General features: G+C 42.6%; 1 protein-coding gene across 3 annotated transcripts in view; it reads left to right on the forward strand.

Moving 5' to 3' along the window:
- Positions 1 to 10,305, forward strand: part of BABAM2 (BRISC and BRCA1 A complex member 2) — a 582,320-nt gene extending 572,015 nt beyond the window's left edge. For all 3 annotated transcript variants that reach the window (XM_030195882.1, XM_030195883.1, XM_030195885.1), the window contains exon 12: positions 9,893 to 10,305. In XM_030195882.1, coding sequence (XP_030051742.1) covers positions 9,893 to 9,956 — 64 coding nt within the window. In that variant the 3' untranslated portion in view covers positions 9,957 to 10,305. The remainder of the gene's footprint in view (positions 1 to 9,892) is intronic.
- Positions 10,306 to 15,391: the final 5,086 nt, after the last annotated feature.

Here is a 15,391-nt window from a genome sequence, read left to right on the forward strand (position 1 = left end):
ATCAGGGTTCTAGAAGATGCTCCAATGCAGCTGTAGGCTGTTGAAGCATGCAGTGAGACAGCAAAGTCTGATTTAGATGTCATATCGAAAATGCCCCTCATGCCATTTTTGTATTGTTATATGAATATTTTTACTGCCTGTAATTGTCTCTTCCTTATATTGAGTTATTCTTGCGTATGCCGCCTGAGTGAATTTCTTTTTAAAAGGCGGTAAATAAATCCTAATAAAATAAATAAATAAACATGGCATTTGTGCAATAGATAGTAAAAGGGAAAGAGGGAAAAGAAGCAACATGGGGATAACTGGGTATTAAAGGGCAAACATAAGACTACAGTAATTCCTCTCACAGATCAATTACACTGTGCACTCGTATTGATAACCTCAAAAAATCTCACACAGGTGAAACGCATCTAGTCAATTAAGGGGGAAAAGTCTCATCCATCTGTGGCATCCAACAATTTTTCTAGTGCACACAGTGAATAAAGTAATCATCGACTGAAACACCCCAAAGAGAACTTATTTCCGTTTTTTTTTTAATTCTCTTTATTCATCAAAAACTCAGAAAAAGAACTTCTCAGTTAATTGTCCTTTCAATAAGTCAATGTATTACAAATCTGAGAAAATATATTGAACTTATCTTTAGCTCATCCATCCAATTACGTATTCAATGGTAGGTTCCAGCTTGTATTTTCGTAAAGTGCGGTCCCAATGGTCCCGTTTTGCACTGCTTCCTCAGGGACCCACACCGCAAAACTTCAAGGTTCCAAAGCGTTCTATGATGCTGGAGAGCAAGCTTCTTTCTGCCTGACTCTCAAAAGTAAGGCAGAGAAAGAAGCTTGCTCTCCAGCGTCATAGACCAATGGTCGATCTAGCCCAGTATCCTGCTTCAACAGTGGCCAAGCCAGGTCATAAGTACCTGACAAGAACCCAAATAGTAGCAACATTCCATGCTACCAATCCTAGGGCAAACAGTGGCTTCCCCCATGTCCATCTCAATAGTGACTATGGACTTTTTCCTCCAGGAACTTGTCCAAACCTTTTTTTAAACCCAGATACGCTAACTGCTGTTACACATCCTCCGGCAATGAGTTCCAGAGCTTAACTATCTTTGACTGTGAAAAAATATTTTTGTCCTATTTATTTCCATGTCATTTCATTGAGTGTCCCAAGGTCTTTGTACTTTTTGAAAGCGTGAAAGATCGATTCACTTTTACCTGTTCTAACACCACTCAGGATTTTATAGATCTCAATCATATCCCCCCATTACAAACCTTGTATCGTATATCTCTCTCATGTTTATGCATTTATAACTTTCTGACATCTCCACTTCCTGTGGTGTATTCTGATGCGTCCATCAACTGATATTAAACCGCACCATAAGTCCCTCCCAGTTTTCTCCCACTGTTCTTTCTGGTCTCTCTGGGCAATTTCTCCAAATGGGTTAGTTTTGTCTATACCATGACAGTAGGAACGAACCTCCACCTAAGCCAGGGCATGTGGAAGTCTGATCTGTTCCTCAGATTTACTGCTAATTCTCACCAAGAGGCTTGCTGTGTGCCAATCCGGAACTCCTGCCAGGCTAACCACAGCAGCCCAGCAGTAATTCCACTCCCATCGTGTGCCATTTCTGATGCTACAGAAATTTAGTTCCATATTTTTACTGCCGGTAGTTACCTGACAGTAATCGAGCAGCACCGCACACTGCCTGGTTACTGCTAGGTTAACGCAGGAGCCCTTACCACCACTTCAATGTGTGGCGGAAATGCTTCCCCCTAAAGTGACCGCATGGCATGTGCACTTACCACACAGCCATTTCTTTTTGGGGGCTTTTTACCCTCTGTGGTAAAAAGGGCCTCGTCACGCAGCAAAAACACGCTCTGCTGATAGTGCAGGGCCCCTTTTACCGCAGCATGTTAAAAGGGCCTCTAAGTACCATAAGATGTAACATGCATAGGAACAGATCTAGATATGTTTGAAAATTCTTTTTGATCAAGCCTGTGGCTCCCAAAATAATGGGAAATATGTCTTTATCTTTCGTCCTCATGTTCTTAGTCACAGACTGCATTTCTTGGCACTTGAGGATCTTCTCTTCTCTCTCTCTCTCTCTCTCTCTCTCTCTCTCTCTCTCTCTCTCTCTCTCTCTCTCTCTCTCAGTGCGATTCACAGAATACTTGCTCAGGACTGACACCTCTATTTATTAATGACTCATTAATATCTCTCATTGTGTAGCAAATTCAGGTCCTATTTCAACTTCCAGGTGCTGGCACTGGTGTTGAGACCTGGGATATAGCAAAAATATCTCCGGTCTAGCACTTCTTGACATGATGGGTATTTTAATGTACTCACATATACAGAACCAATGAAATGCATGTACTGTATTTTGTACACTTGATCATAAGCTAAACAGTTGGATCCTGCTAAAATGTGTTTAAATGTTGTTTAAAATTGTAGTTTTTTTTTAACCACAGCGCCTAGGCAGGAAAGCCTCAAAGGTGCATATGTTACATCTATTTTGTAAATGCAACATATTCAACTATATACCTTTAAAAATGACCCCAGGGAAAGTAAGCACATACGTTTGCACCTGCTCGGATACAGGAATAGCCATGCATGTGTGTATTTTATAAAATACATTCACAAGTGCCAATCCTGTCTTTTCTCAACCCTTGGAAATGCCTACACATATGTCATAAAGTAAGCACTATCAGGGGAATTCTAAATATGGTGCCTAATGTTAGGCAGTACTTGCACACCCGAGTTTTCGGCGCAGTAAAGCATTCTGACGGATGCAAGGTGCTGAAATAGGACGAAATGGCAGATCTGCCAGTAAACACATGCACCCATTTATGGAATAGCACCTAAGTGTTTCTTTTTTTTTGTAATATTTTATTAAATTTCAAAAATACAGCAATACAAAAAGCAGGGCAACAAGTAAAACACACAGTACAATAAACAAAAGCCGAGTTCAAGTCCTAAAATTAGTCCTTAGCGGAGAGAAAAGGTCTAAAGATTCCATTTCTGAATAGCAGTTTTAGGACCAACATGGAATTACTGTATTCTGTTACTGTTTAAGAAAAAAAAAAAAGCACCTAAGTGTTTCTACACGAATCTGCAAAGTGGACGTAATGATGGGTGGTTAGGGACGTGTCCCTTAAGATGCGCGCAGTGTTATAGAATATTGCGGATCCGTGCGCGCCGGGATTTACACCTGGTTTCGTTGATGTAACTCCTCGCGCCCAAAGGTGAGTATGGATCCTACACACTGTTTTCTAAAGGGCGGCCCATCCCATAATGAATTTTGAGCACCGTTTACTGAATGCAACCCTGTGTTTCTGTGTGTCTTCTTTCTATGCACATATAAGCCTAGCTAATTTTATATGATCCCTGCTTGAGTGCATAATTGTTGCTTTACACAATTCAGGTCCCTTATAGTTTGGAAAATGGGACTGTCAAAGTTGCTTTGAATATCTGAGCACTAGACACAATGTTTGCTTGACTAGAATTACTGGTATCATGTCAAGATGTTTATAAATGGAATTGGGTTAATAGGAAGGTAATTTTAGTGTCATCTTTTCAAAGCAGGATTTGCAGGAGCTTTATTAAAGTCTTTTGGCTGTACAAATAAGCCAACCCAAGTCTGAAAGCTGGGGTGGGAGACCATGATTCCCTGATAATGTATATTTACTTCATGTTGGCTTTTTCCTCTTCCTGCTGCAGCTTGTCCTGAGACCTGGAAAACTAGTTTTATTAAAATGCTTGACACCCAAAACAAACCTGTTCTTGGCCAACTGACAAGAGGGTTTGTTCTCTCTAAACCATGGGTACATTGTTTTATTACAGAGTTTGAGTGATTGGTTGTTTTGTGTAACACCCATGGATTATCCTTTTAGAAAATGCACATCTTAACCCTTCCCAAAGACAGAACGTGCCATTTTCTTGTATGTCAAGTCACAAAACAAAACACACATACACACAACCATTTTCAGATTTCTCATGAGTCTTAGTCCACTGTTAGAGTATTCATGTATTACCTCATTTGATGTTGTTGTTTTCTTTTTTTAATTAGCATCCATGAATTTCTAACTCTATAAATAAGTTGCATCCATCATTTCAGCATGTCAAGTTGGTATCTAGGCCAGGTTCTATAGTGACTGTTAATTAAACCAGTATAATTTATGATTCATTCCTCCTAGATGACCTCGATAGGAAATTCCTGTATATGTATGCTACTGTTAATTGTGAGTAATGGTATGCACGCAATGCTTATACACACATAATATAGCCTGCAGACCTGTTGAAGATGTGAAGTATGCACATCTTCTTCCTCAGGAAAACTATCCGTACAAGTTAGCAGGTATAATTGATTGAAATAGTTTTCCTGGGGAGTAATTTTCAAAGGTAAATTAAATGTATAACTTTACTTGAAAAATCTGTGGGTAAAAGTTACCCACGGACTTTATATGATTCAGGCAGTTATAAGAATTACTCCCATAAAGTTCTGTGATGAAACTCTACTCTTAAAATAAAAGGGAAAACGTTTACTCATAGCATCTTTTTTAATTATTGAAATCTAGAAAATTATACAAATATTCTCAATTAAGAAAAACAATTAAAAGTGGAAAGGAAAAGGAAAAAATTAATCATTGCTTTGTAATTTCAACAGTCCACAAAAGTAGGAAGAAGCCATCAAAACAGGAGCAACATGGTGGTAACAATTCAATAACTAAAAATTCTAGTAATTAAAGGAAAAAAAATGTCAAGAGCAGTTAAAGAAACAGGAAATCCTTCTCTGATGGTAATCATCATATGTCCCATAGGTGCCACCACCCTAGGAGTAGCTTTATTCTCAAGAAAATTTATAACTGGGCTGGATCATAGAAATATATAAATTACATTGGTAAATAATCTTATGTAAACAAGGAAAGATCAGACATAAAAATGAACCAGAAATAATCTCCACCTCAACTGAGAGGCTTTAGAAATGTTGGGGAAAAGAGAAAGCTTATGGCCAAGACACTGACACTTTTTTTTAGTTCAATTCTTATCTGTCTCTTATCAAAGGGGCCCTTTTACTAATGCTTACCACACGCTAATAGAGTTAGTTCATGCTAAATGCTGAGAAGCCCAGTTTATACCTATGGACTTCTTAGCATTTAGCATGCACTAATTCTGTTAGTGCTCATTGTGCTTTAGTAAAAGACCCCCAAGCCCCATATCTAGAAAATACATCTTGTTGATGTCTCAATCAACAAAACAAGAAAGTGAGGCAACAAAAGATGAGGATTCCCAGGTGTAGTGCAAAACCTTTTATTCTGTCATCAAATCCAATTTCCTAATGTAGGAAAGACTCAACACAGCCAAGTTTCGGCATATGTGCCTACATCAAGAGTTGTAATTCGGTCATTCGATTATGATCTGTATATATGCCAGAATAGGAGTTAAACATCAAGCGCTTGGTGATGCCAGCATAGGAAATCAGGCAGTGTTCTGCATATAAATGATGTCTCTATCAAAGCAGACACATATAGTGAAGCAGAACTCTCCCTCGTCTTCCCCTACAGCCCCACAAGGGATGTATAGTAGGCTGTATTAATAGGAGAAATTAAATCAACTGAGACCGTCAGAAACTTCCCTGTAGAATGTCGTAAGCATCTCCATAGAAGAAACAGCAGCAGAAACTGGAAATTTCAAAAATATAAGGTTGTTTCTTGGTAAACTTTCAAATTTTTTAGTTTCCTGTGAATGATCCCATTATCTTTAGTGAGGTTCACAACCATAGCCTGAAAATGTGAAATTGTCTGCACTTTAGAAAAGAACTCTTCAGTTTTTATCATGAGAGCCTACCTGTGCCTTGAGCCCATTAACCTCTTGCAACGTGTAGCAGAAGAGCTTTTTACCAGTGTGTTGATCAACCCCAAAAGGGAGTTCAGTGTTACAGATGGAGGAGTAGCCTAGTAGTTACAATGCCAGACTGACAACCAGAAAAGCCAGGTTCAAATCCTGCTTCTGCTCCTTGTGATCTTGGATGAGTCACTTAACCCTCCATTGCCTTAGCTACCTAAAAATTAGATTGTAAGCCCTCGGGAAACAGGGAAAATACCTAGTGTACCTTAATGTAGCTCACCTTGAGCTACTACTGAAAACGGTGTGAGCTAAATTCAAACAAACAAGTAAAAATATGAGAATATACTTGACTACCAGATGACTGCTTCAGCACTGCAGACCCCATCTATGATGATCCAAAACCCGAATCCATCAGGGTCATCTACAGCAATGGACCTGTGACAACTTTTTTTGGCAAATCATTGAAACATTAGGGTTTGACCTCTGACCTATGTGCCATCATTGCTAGTGTTCCTCCTGCAACAGCACCTGACAAATAGAGTTCCTTCACTACACTGGAGCCTTGTACCTCTGCACTGCATCGGGCCTTCCTGGCTGGGAAGGGTTTCAAACTGGTTCAAGCTTAAAGAGGCTGCTGCCTCAACTAGAATGGTGGTTTTAACACTTTGCTGTGCAACAGGATCTTGCTGTTTCTCACCTACCAAAACCCCTGGAAACTAGAATAGTAGTCTAGCTAGAAGTTGAGACCTAGGAGAATCTGGTGTGTTAAGATTTCACCTTTCCCTTATGCTTGCTCATAGCAGCTAAAATCCATCCCCAGATCTCACTAGCATGTGGCCATCTTGGCTGCACTCTTGCCCCTTCCTCCCCTCATCTTTATTTTTTGACATTTCTCTAACCTTCAGGGATGATGGCAGAGAAGTGTGAAGTTGGCTTCCAATATGGCTTGTGTACTACAATGGGGAATTCTTAAGAGAAACTTGACTAAATCAATTATAAAAAGATGTGATCCATGATGGAAATATATATCTTCTTCCATTATCTTTGTACACATGTGAGCATTTCACCTAGGTCTTCAGAAACCTCAACTATCTCCTTTTAGACCTGAGTCAAAAATTTCTCATTAGCAATTTCTCATCGTCAATGGTCTAATCTTTTTACAACAAAAATGGCCAACACTGGTCATAGAGGTCACAGAACAATCACACTTATAAGTACATAAGTACATAAGTAGTGCCATACTGGGAAAGACCAAAGGTCCATCTAGCCCAGCATCCTGTCACCGACAGTGGCCAATCCAGGTCAAGGGCACCTGGCACGCTCCCCAAACGTAAAAACATTCCAGACAAGTTATACCTAAAAATGAGGAATTTTTCCAGTCCATTTAATAGCGGTCTATGGACTTGTCCTTTAGGAATCTATCTAACCCCTTTTTAAACTCCGTCAAGCTAACCGCCCGTACCACGTTCTCCGGCAATGAATTCCAGAGTCTAATTACACGTTGGGTGAAGAAAAATTTTCTCCGATTCGTTTTAAATTTACCACACTGTAGCTTCAACTCATGCCCTCTAGTCCTAGTATTTTTGGATAGCGTGAACAGTCGCTTCACATCCACCCGATCCATTCCACTCATTATTTTATACACTTCTATCATATCTCCCCTCAGCCGTCTCTTCTCCAAGCTGAAAAGCCCTAGCCTTCTCAGCCTCTCTTCATAGGAAAGTCGTCCCATCCCCACTATCATTTTCGTCGCCCTTCGCTGTACCTTTTCCAATTCTACTATATCTTTTTTGAGATACGGAGACCAGTACTGAACACAATACTCCAGGTGCGGTCGCACCATGGAGCGATACAACGGCATTATAACATCCGCACACCTGGACTCCATACCCTTCTTAATAACACCCAACATTCTATTCGCTTTCCTAGCCGCAGCAGCACACTGAGCAGAAGGTTTCAGCGTATCATCGACGACGACACCCAGATCCCTTTCTTTGAGCTGCTCAGAATGAATGTTGATGAGATATGATTATGGTAACTAATTTAAATAAAGATAGCCTTAACTCTAGAAGGCTGGATGTTTTAGAGTACTATTAATGGTTAGACATACCCAAAATAGAAGTATTTTGCTTGAATGCACAATAGGGAGATACATTCAAAACTAACGCCTATGTTTACTAAAGTGCACTATGGGTGAGTTAACGTTTTTAAGGCACGTAAATGGTTTATACGTGTTAAATTTATTTATTTATTATTGTTTGCATTTGTATCCCACATTTTCCCACCTCTTGCGGGCTCAGTGTGGCTTACAATAAGATATGAATAATGAGAATACAGTTTTACAAATTGGTTATGGGTTACATTGTACAAGTTATGCGAGATAATCGAATTATCGTTAGGAGTATCACAATGGGACATTAACAGGGAGAGTTTGGGAGGAGACAATGGGAAGCTTAAGGGCAGTGTTAAGACCCATAGGCACATGGTGTACATATTCCTGTAAGTATATGTATGAGTAATGTGGAATTAGGGGGAATGAGAGATCATAAGTGGATGCGTGATACATTTATGTAAGTGAGTGTGGGCTCTATGTGTTTTGGTTTTTTCCGTAAATTGTCTCAAATAGATGGGTCTTCAGTAATCTGCGGAAGGATGCTTGTTCATGGATCGCTCTTAAGCTGCGTGGCAGTGAGTTCCAACGTTGCGTGCTCGTGTGAGAAAAGGTTGACGCGTGTAGTGTCTTGTATTTCACGCCCTTGAAAGTAGGGAAATGGAGGTTGAGGTATGTTCGGGAAGATCTCCTAGCATTTCTGGGTGGTAGGTCAATCAACTCGGACATGTAGGCTGGGGCTTCGCCGTGAATAATCTTGTGGACTAGTGTGCATACCTTAAAGGTGATGCATTCCTTCAGCGGAAGCCAGTGTAGTTTCTCTCGTAGTGGTGTTGCCCTTTCATATTTTGGTTTACCGAAGATGAGTCTGGCTGCTGTGTTCTGGGCTGTTTGAAGTTTCCTCAGTGTTTGCTCTTTGCAGCCTGCGTATAATGAGTTGCAGTAATCCAGATGGCTGAGGACGAGGGATTGCACTAGGTTACGAAAGACGAATCTTGGGAAGAGTGGTCTTATCCTTTTCAGTTTCCACATGCAGTAGAACATCTTCTTAGTTGTGTTGTTTGCGTGGGTTTCAAGTGTTATGTGGCGGTCGATAGTGACTCCAAGGATTTTTAGCGTTTCTGAGATTGGAAGGTTTAGGTTTGGTGTATTTATCGCGTTGAATTCGTTGGTGTTGTGTTGGGAGGTGAGTACCAGGCATTGAGTTTTTTCTGCATTTAATTTCAGACGGAATGTGTCTGCCCATGTGTTCATGATGTTTAGGCTTTGATTGATTTCGTTGGAGATTTCTTTGATGTCTTGTTTGAAAGGGATATATATTGTCACATCATCAGCGTATATATGTGGATTGAGGTTATGGTTTGATAGGAGTTTTGCTAGAGGGATCATCATTAGGTTGAAAATAGTTGGTGAGAGGGGTGATCCTTGTGGGACTCCACATTCAGGTATCCATGCCTTGGACGTGGTTGAGTGTGATGTGACTTGATACGAGCGCATGGTTAGGAACCCCTTGAACCAGCTTAGGACATTTCCTCCAATGCCGAAGTATTCAAGTATGTGTAATAGGATTTCGTGGTCGACCATGTCGAAGGCGCTTGACATGTCAAATTGTAGGAGGAGTATATTGTTCCCGGTTGCTATTATTTGTTTAAATTTGGTCATAAGGGTGACTAGTACAGTTTCTGTGCTATGGTTCGACCGGAATCCGGATTGGGCATCATGCAGTATTGAGTGTTTGTTTAGATAGTTTGTGCTAACGCCCATAGAAGTGTATAGGCGCATTACTGTTTAGCACTTCTTAACGTTAAAGGTGCGTTAGAAATGCTAACATACCTTAGTAAACATACCCCTAAGAATGTGTTATATATTTTGTTGGCATTAATTGTTTTTCCATGAAGATGTTTACTAATAACAGCATTTTCTTTTCTTTTTTTTCAGGGCTTATTTCAAAACCTTTGTCCCTCAATTCCAAGAGGCAGCATTTGCCAGTGGAAAGCTCTAGACTGCACCAGGGATTGAAAAGCTGATAGTGTCAATAGGCAATATATGAGATATCTGCTTACAAGGCTGCTGGAGTCTCTATGGTGGCCATGATGACCACAGATTGCACTCATTTTGTGCAAGATGAAGACTGCCACTTCTGTTGGTTAATTATAGAATAAGTACAGAATGTTTTGATTTTTTTTTCCATGTTGCTATAACTTTTTCCAGTGCTATGAAAGCAAACTGTTGGTGTTTATATGCTCTTTTTTCCATGAATGTGGAACTAAAAGAAATGTCACGTGCTTGACATCTTACTTCCAGATATGCTTGTGCTTCAGAGCACAATGAAGAATTGATGTTTTCACATACTCTGGTGTACTGTCTTTTTTTTCCCAATATTACTGGTTATGTGAATTCTGAAAAAAGAGTAGAGGAATAGCCGTACCAACCTACAGTCCCTTTCTTGCCTTCATAGATCCTCTGAGCTTGTCCGAGGTTTTCTTTAATTCAGATATTGTTTTTGTTTCACTGGGAGGCTGTTCCACGCATCCACCATCATTTCAATAAACAAATATTGCCTTAGATTACTCCCGAGTCTAACCCTTTTCACACTTATCTTTATAAACTATCTCTTGATCCGTCATTCCAAAGCCTCAAACCTGGAGGAAAGGCAAGATTGAGGAGAGGTGATTGAGACATTTAAATACCTCTGAGACAAACATAAATGCACAGAAGGCACTTCTTTTATTGGAAAAGAGGCTCTGGAAAAAGGCATCATGGGATGAGGGTGAGCTTTGCCCACTGCTTTTCTGCTTCCCCAAGATTTTGCTATCCAGCTGATAACTCCTTCAGATATCCCCCCCCCTTAATAAAGTTAGTTTTCCTGAAGTCTAGGACCCTCACCTTTGAATAAATAATCACTACTTGTGCTCTAATATTAAACCAGACCATCTTGTAATTGCTGGATCTCAGATCAGGCACACACTTCACATTTGAAGCACCAAGTTCAGTGTAGGTATTATTACGAGTTCAAAGAAAAGTTCCTTCAGCAGAGAATTCAAAATCTATCTGCTTCTAAATGACACTGCAACTGGGATACACCCAGTGAACATCTGGCAAATTGAAATCACCCATCAGTAGCATGAATGTATTCAACTGAATATCTGTCCATTTCTTCTGACTGAAAAGCAAGTCTTTATATCACACTAGTATAAATAGATGCTTCATTTGTTTTCCAGATTAATCCTCAGTACTGCCTCCCTACCTTATAAGCCCTGTATTTCTGTTGCTGTGATATAGGTTTTTAGCAATGGCGTGAAGTCAGGGCCTTCAAGGGACTCAGTGAATCCCCAGCCCTGCCGTGATACTGTTGTTGTTTTAGTTTTATTTTTTTATTTTAATTTGTTTTTTATTTTTTGTAAAGTTTGCAGCATCTGTCCTCCCCTCACCCTTCCCCAACCATGCCACGAGAGCAGAACCTCTTCCTCCTTCAAGGCCTCTTCCCCCCCCCCCCCCCCCCCAATCCAGCATCTCTCTTTCTCAGCCTCCTCAGTCTTGTGAGCCTGGTTTTCATAGTGATAACAATAACAAGCTGCCTAGACCGTCCTGTCTACACATAAAAAGGAAGTTGCATAAAAGAAACAGGACAGCAGAAGGAAGGATCCAGGGTCAACCCAGGCAGTTTGTCAAGCTCGTGGGACCAGGGAGGCTGAGGTAGAGGTGCTGGACTCAGATAGAGGGGGTGCTGAGGGAGGGAGAAGTGCTAGATTCTGGGGGGCACTGAGGGAGGGAGAGGTCCTGGACTCTGGGGGGGGCACTGAAGGAGGGAGAGGTGCTGGACTCGGGGGCACTGAGGGAAGGAGAGGTTCTAGATTCTGGGGGGGGGGGCTGAGGGAGGAAGAGGTGCTGGATGGGAGTGGCAGCTGAAGGAGTTAGAGGGAGAGATGCCCTATGCCATGGAGGTTATCTTTTCTCCCACACTCCCCGCCCAGCTGGCCGCGGAGGAGGCGTTGGGCTTCTACTTTCGCCCTCCTGTAGTTTTCAACCCCTCCTCCTACCCCAGCCTCACTGCTTCTCATCCTTTGAAGTTCACGCCATCCATCTGTTCTACCCGATGCCACTCAGAGTTGTAGTCATTCACCGCCCCCCTGATAAGTCCCTCTCTTCCTTCCTTACCGACTTCGATGCCTGGCTCTCCATCTTTCTTGAACCCTTATCTCCATCCCTCATTCTTGGTGACTTTAACATACATGCTGACAACCATTCCGACCCCTACGCTTCTCAGTTCCTCACTCTGACATCCTCCTTCAACCTCCAGCTATGCTCTACCACCCTACTCACCAATCTGGCCATTGTCTCGACCTTGTCCTCTCCTCTACCTGCTCACCTTCCGATTTCTGCACCTCAGCTCTTCCTCTCTCAGATCATCACCTAATCACCCTCACACTTCACCACCCTCCCCCTCAGTCTCACCCAACACTAACCACAACTTTCAGGAATCTCCAGGCTGTTGACCCTCCCACCTTATCCTCTAATATCTCTAACCTCCTCCCTTCCATCATGTCCTCAGAGTCTGTCGACAAGGCTGTCTCAGCTTATAATGCCACTCTCTCCTCTGCTCTGGATACCCTTGCACCACCCATCTCCCGTCCCACAAAGCGTACTAATCCTCAGCCCTGGATGACCCCTTGCATCTGATACCTTCACTCCTGCACCCGATCTGCCGAACACCTCTGGAGGAAATCTCGTACCCATACTGACTTCATTCACTACAAATTCATGCTATCCTCCTTCCAGTCCTCCCTATTCCTTGCCAAACAGGACTATTACACCCAGTTGACTAATTCACTCGGCTCCAACCCTTGTCGTCTCTTTGCCACCCTCCTCAAAGTGCCCTCTGCTCCCCCCCCCCCCCCCACCCCCACTCTCTCCTCAATCACTAGCTGACTACTTCCGTGACAAGGTGCAGAAGATCAATCTCGAATTCACTACCAAGCCACCTCCTCCTCTTCACCCTTTAACCCACTCCCTCAACCAACTAACCCAGGCCTCCTTCTCCTCTTTTCCTGATATCACCGAGGAGGAAACCGCCCACCTTCTTTCCTCCTCGAAATGCACCACCTGTTCCTCTGATCCCATCCCCACCAACTTACTAAACACCATCTCTCCTACTGTCACGCCCCCATCTGTCATCTCCTCAACCTGTCTTTCTCCACTGCAACTGACCCTGACACCTTCAAGCATGCTGTAGTCACACCACTTCTCAAAAAACCATCACTAGACCCTACCTGTCCTTCCAACTACCACCCCATCTCCCTCCTACCCTTCCTCTCCAAGATACTTGAACGCACCGTTCACAGCCGCTGCCTTGATTTTCTCTCCTCTCATGCCATCCTCGATCCGCTTCAATCCCGTTTTCGCCCTCTACACTCGACAGAAACGGCACTTACTTAAGTCTGTAATAACCTGTTCCTTGCCAATTCCAAAGGTCACTACTCCATCCTCATCCTCCTCGACCTTTCCGCCGCTTTTGACACTGTCAATCATAATTTACTTCTTGCTGCACTATCCTCATTTGGGTTCCAGGGCTCTGTCCTCTCCTGGTTCTCCTCTTATCTCTCCCACCGTACCTTCAGAGTACATTCTCATGGATCTTCCTCCACCCCCATCCCGCTCTCTGTTGGAGTTCCTCAGGGATCTGTCCTTGGACCCCTTCTTTTTTCAATCTACACCTCTTCCCTGGGCTCGCTGATCTCATCTCATGGTTTCCAATACCATCTTTATGCTGACGACACCCAGCTTTACCTCTCCACACCAGAAATCACTGCGGAAACCCAGGCCAAAGTATCAGCCCGCTTATCCGACATTGGGAGTGGAGGAGTGGCCTAGTGGTTAGGGTGGTGGACTTTGGTCCTGGGGAACTGAGGAACTGAGTTTGATTCCCACTTCAGGCACAGGCCGCTCCTTGTGACTCTGGGCAAGTCACTTAACCCTCTATTGCCCCATGTAAGCCGCATTGAGCCTGCCATGAGTGGGAACACGCGGGGTACAAATGTAACAAAAAATAAATAAATAAAAATAAAAAATGTCCAACTGCCACCTGAAACTGAACATGGCCAAGACCGAGCTCATTGCCTTTCCACCCAAACCCACTTCTCCTCTCCCTCCACTCTCTGTTTCAGTCGAAAACACCCTTATCCTCCCCGTCTCATCTGCCCGCAGCCTCGGAGTCATCTTCGACTCCTCCCTCTCCTTCTCTGCCCATATCCAGCAGACAGCCAAGACCTGTCGCTTCTTTCTCTATAACACCAGCTCGGAGCTGGCGTTAAAGGTTTGCATACCATTGGGTAGGAATGGTGAGCCCTGTCCAGCAGCAAAAAAAGAGTACATAAGTAATGCCACACTTGGAAAAGACCAAGGGTCCATCGAGCCCAGCATCCTATCCATGACAGCGGCCAATCCAGGCCAAGGGCACCTGGCAAGCCTCCCAAACGTACAAACATTCTATACATGTTATTCCTGGAATTGTGGATTTTTCCCAGGTCCATTTAGTAGCGGTTTATGGACTTGTCCTTTAGGAAACCATCTAACCCCTTTTTAAACTCTGCCAAGCTAACCGCCTTCACCACGTTCTCCGGCAACGAATTCCAGAGTTTAATTACGCTTTGGGTGAAGAAACATTTTCTCTGATTTGTTTTAAATTTACTACACTGTAGTTTCATCGCATGCCCCCTAGTCCTAGTATTTTTGGAAAGCGTGAACAAACGCTTCACATCCACCTGTTCCACTCTACTCATTTTATATACCACTATCATGTCTCTTCTCCAAGCTGAAAAGCCCTAGCCTCCTTAGTCTTTCTTCATAGGGAAGTTGTCCCATCCCCACTATCATTTTAGTCGCCCTTCGCTGCACCTTTTCAAGTTCCACTATATCTTTCTTGAGATGTGACGACCAGAATTGAACACAGTACTCAAGGTGCAGTCGCACCATGGAGCGATATAACGGCATTATAACATCCTCACACCTGTTTTCCATACCTTTCCTAATAATACCCAACATTCTATTCGCTTTCCAAGACGCAGCAGCACACTGAGCAGAAGGTTTCAGTGTATTATCGACAACGACACCCAGATCCCTTTCTTGGTCCGTAACTCCTAACGTGGAACCTTGCATGACATAGCTATAATTCGAGTTCTTTTTTCCCACATGCATCACCTTGCACTTGCTCACAGTAAACGTCATCTCCCATCTAGCTGCCCAGTCTCCCAGTCTCGTAAGGTCCTTTTGTAATTTTTCACACAATCCTGTCGCGAGTTAACGACTTTGAATAACTTTGTGTTATCAGCAAATTTAATTACCTCGCTAGTTACTCCCATCTCTAAATCATTTATAAATATACTAGCCTTTGAGCCCGTAAAAACGGGCTATTATAGGAAGGGGGGGTTGAAGCCCCTC

The sequence above is a fragment of the Microcaecilia unicolor genome, chromosome 3 (genome assembly GCF_901765095.1).
Source record: "Microcaecilia unicolor chromosome 3, aMicUni1.1, whole genome shotgun sequence".
Classification (NCBI taxonomy): Eukaryota; Metazoa; Chordata; class Amphibia; order Gymnophiona; family Siphonopidae; genus Microcaecilia; species Microcaecilia unicolor.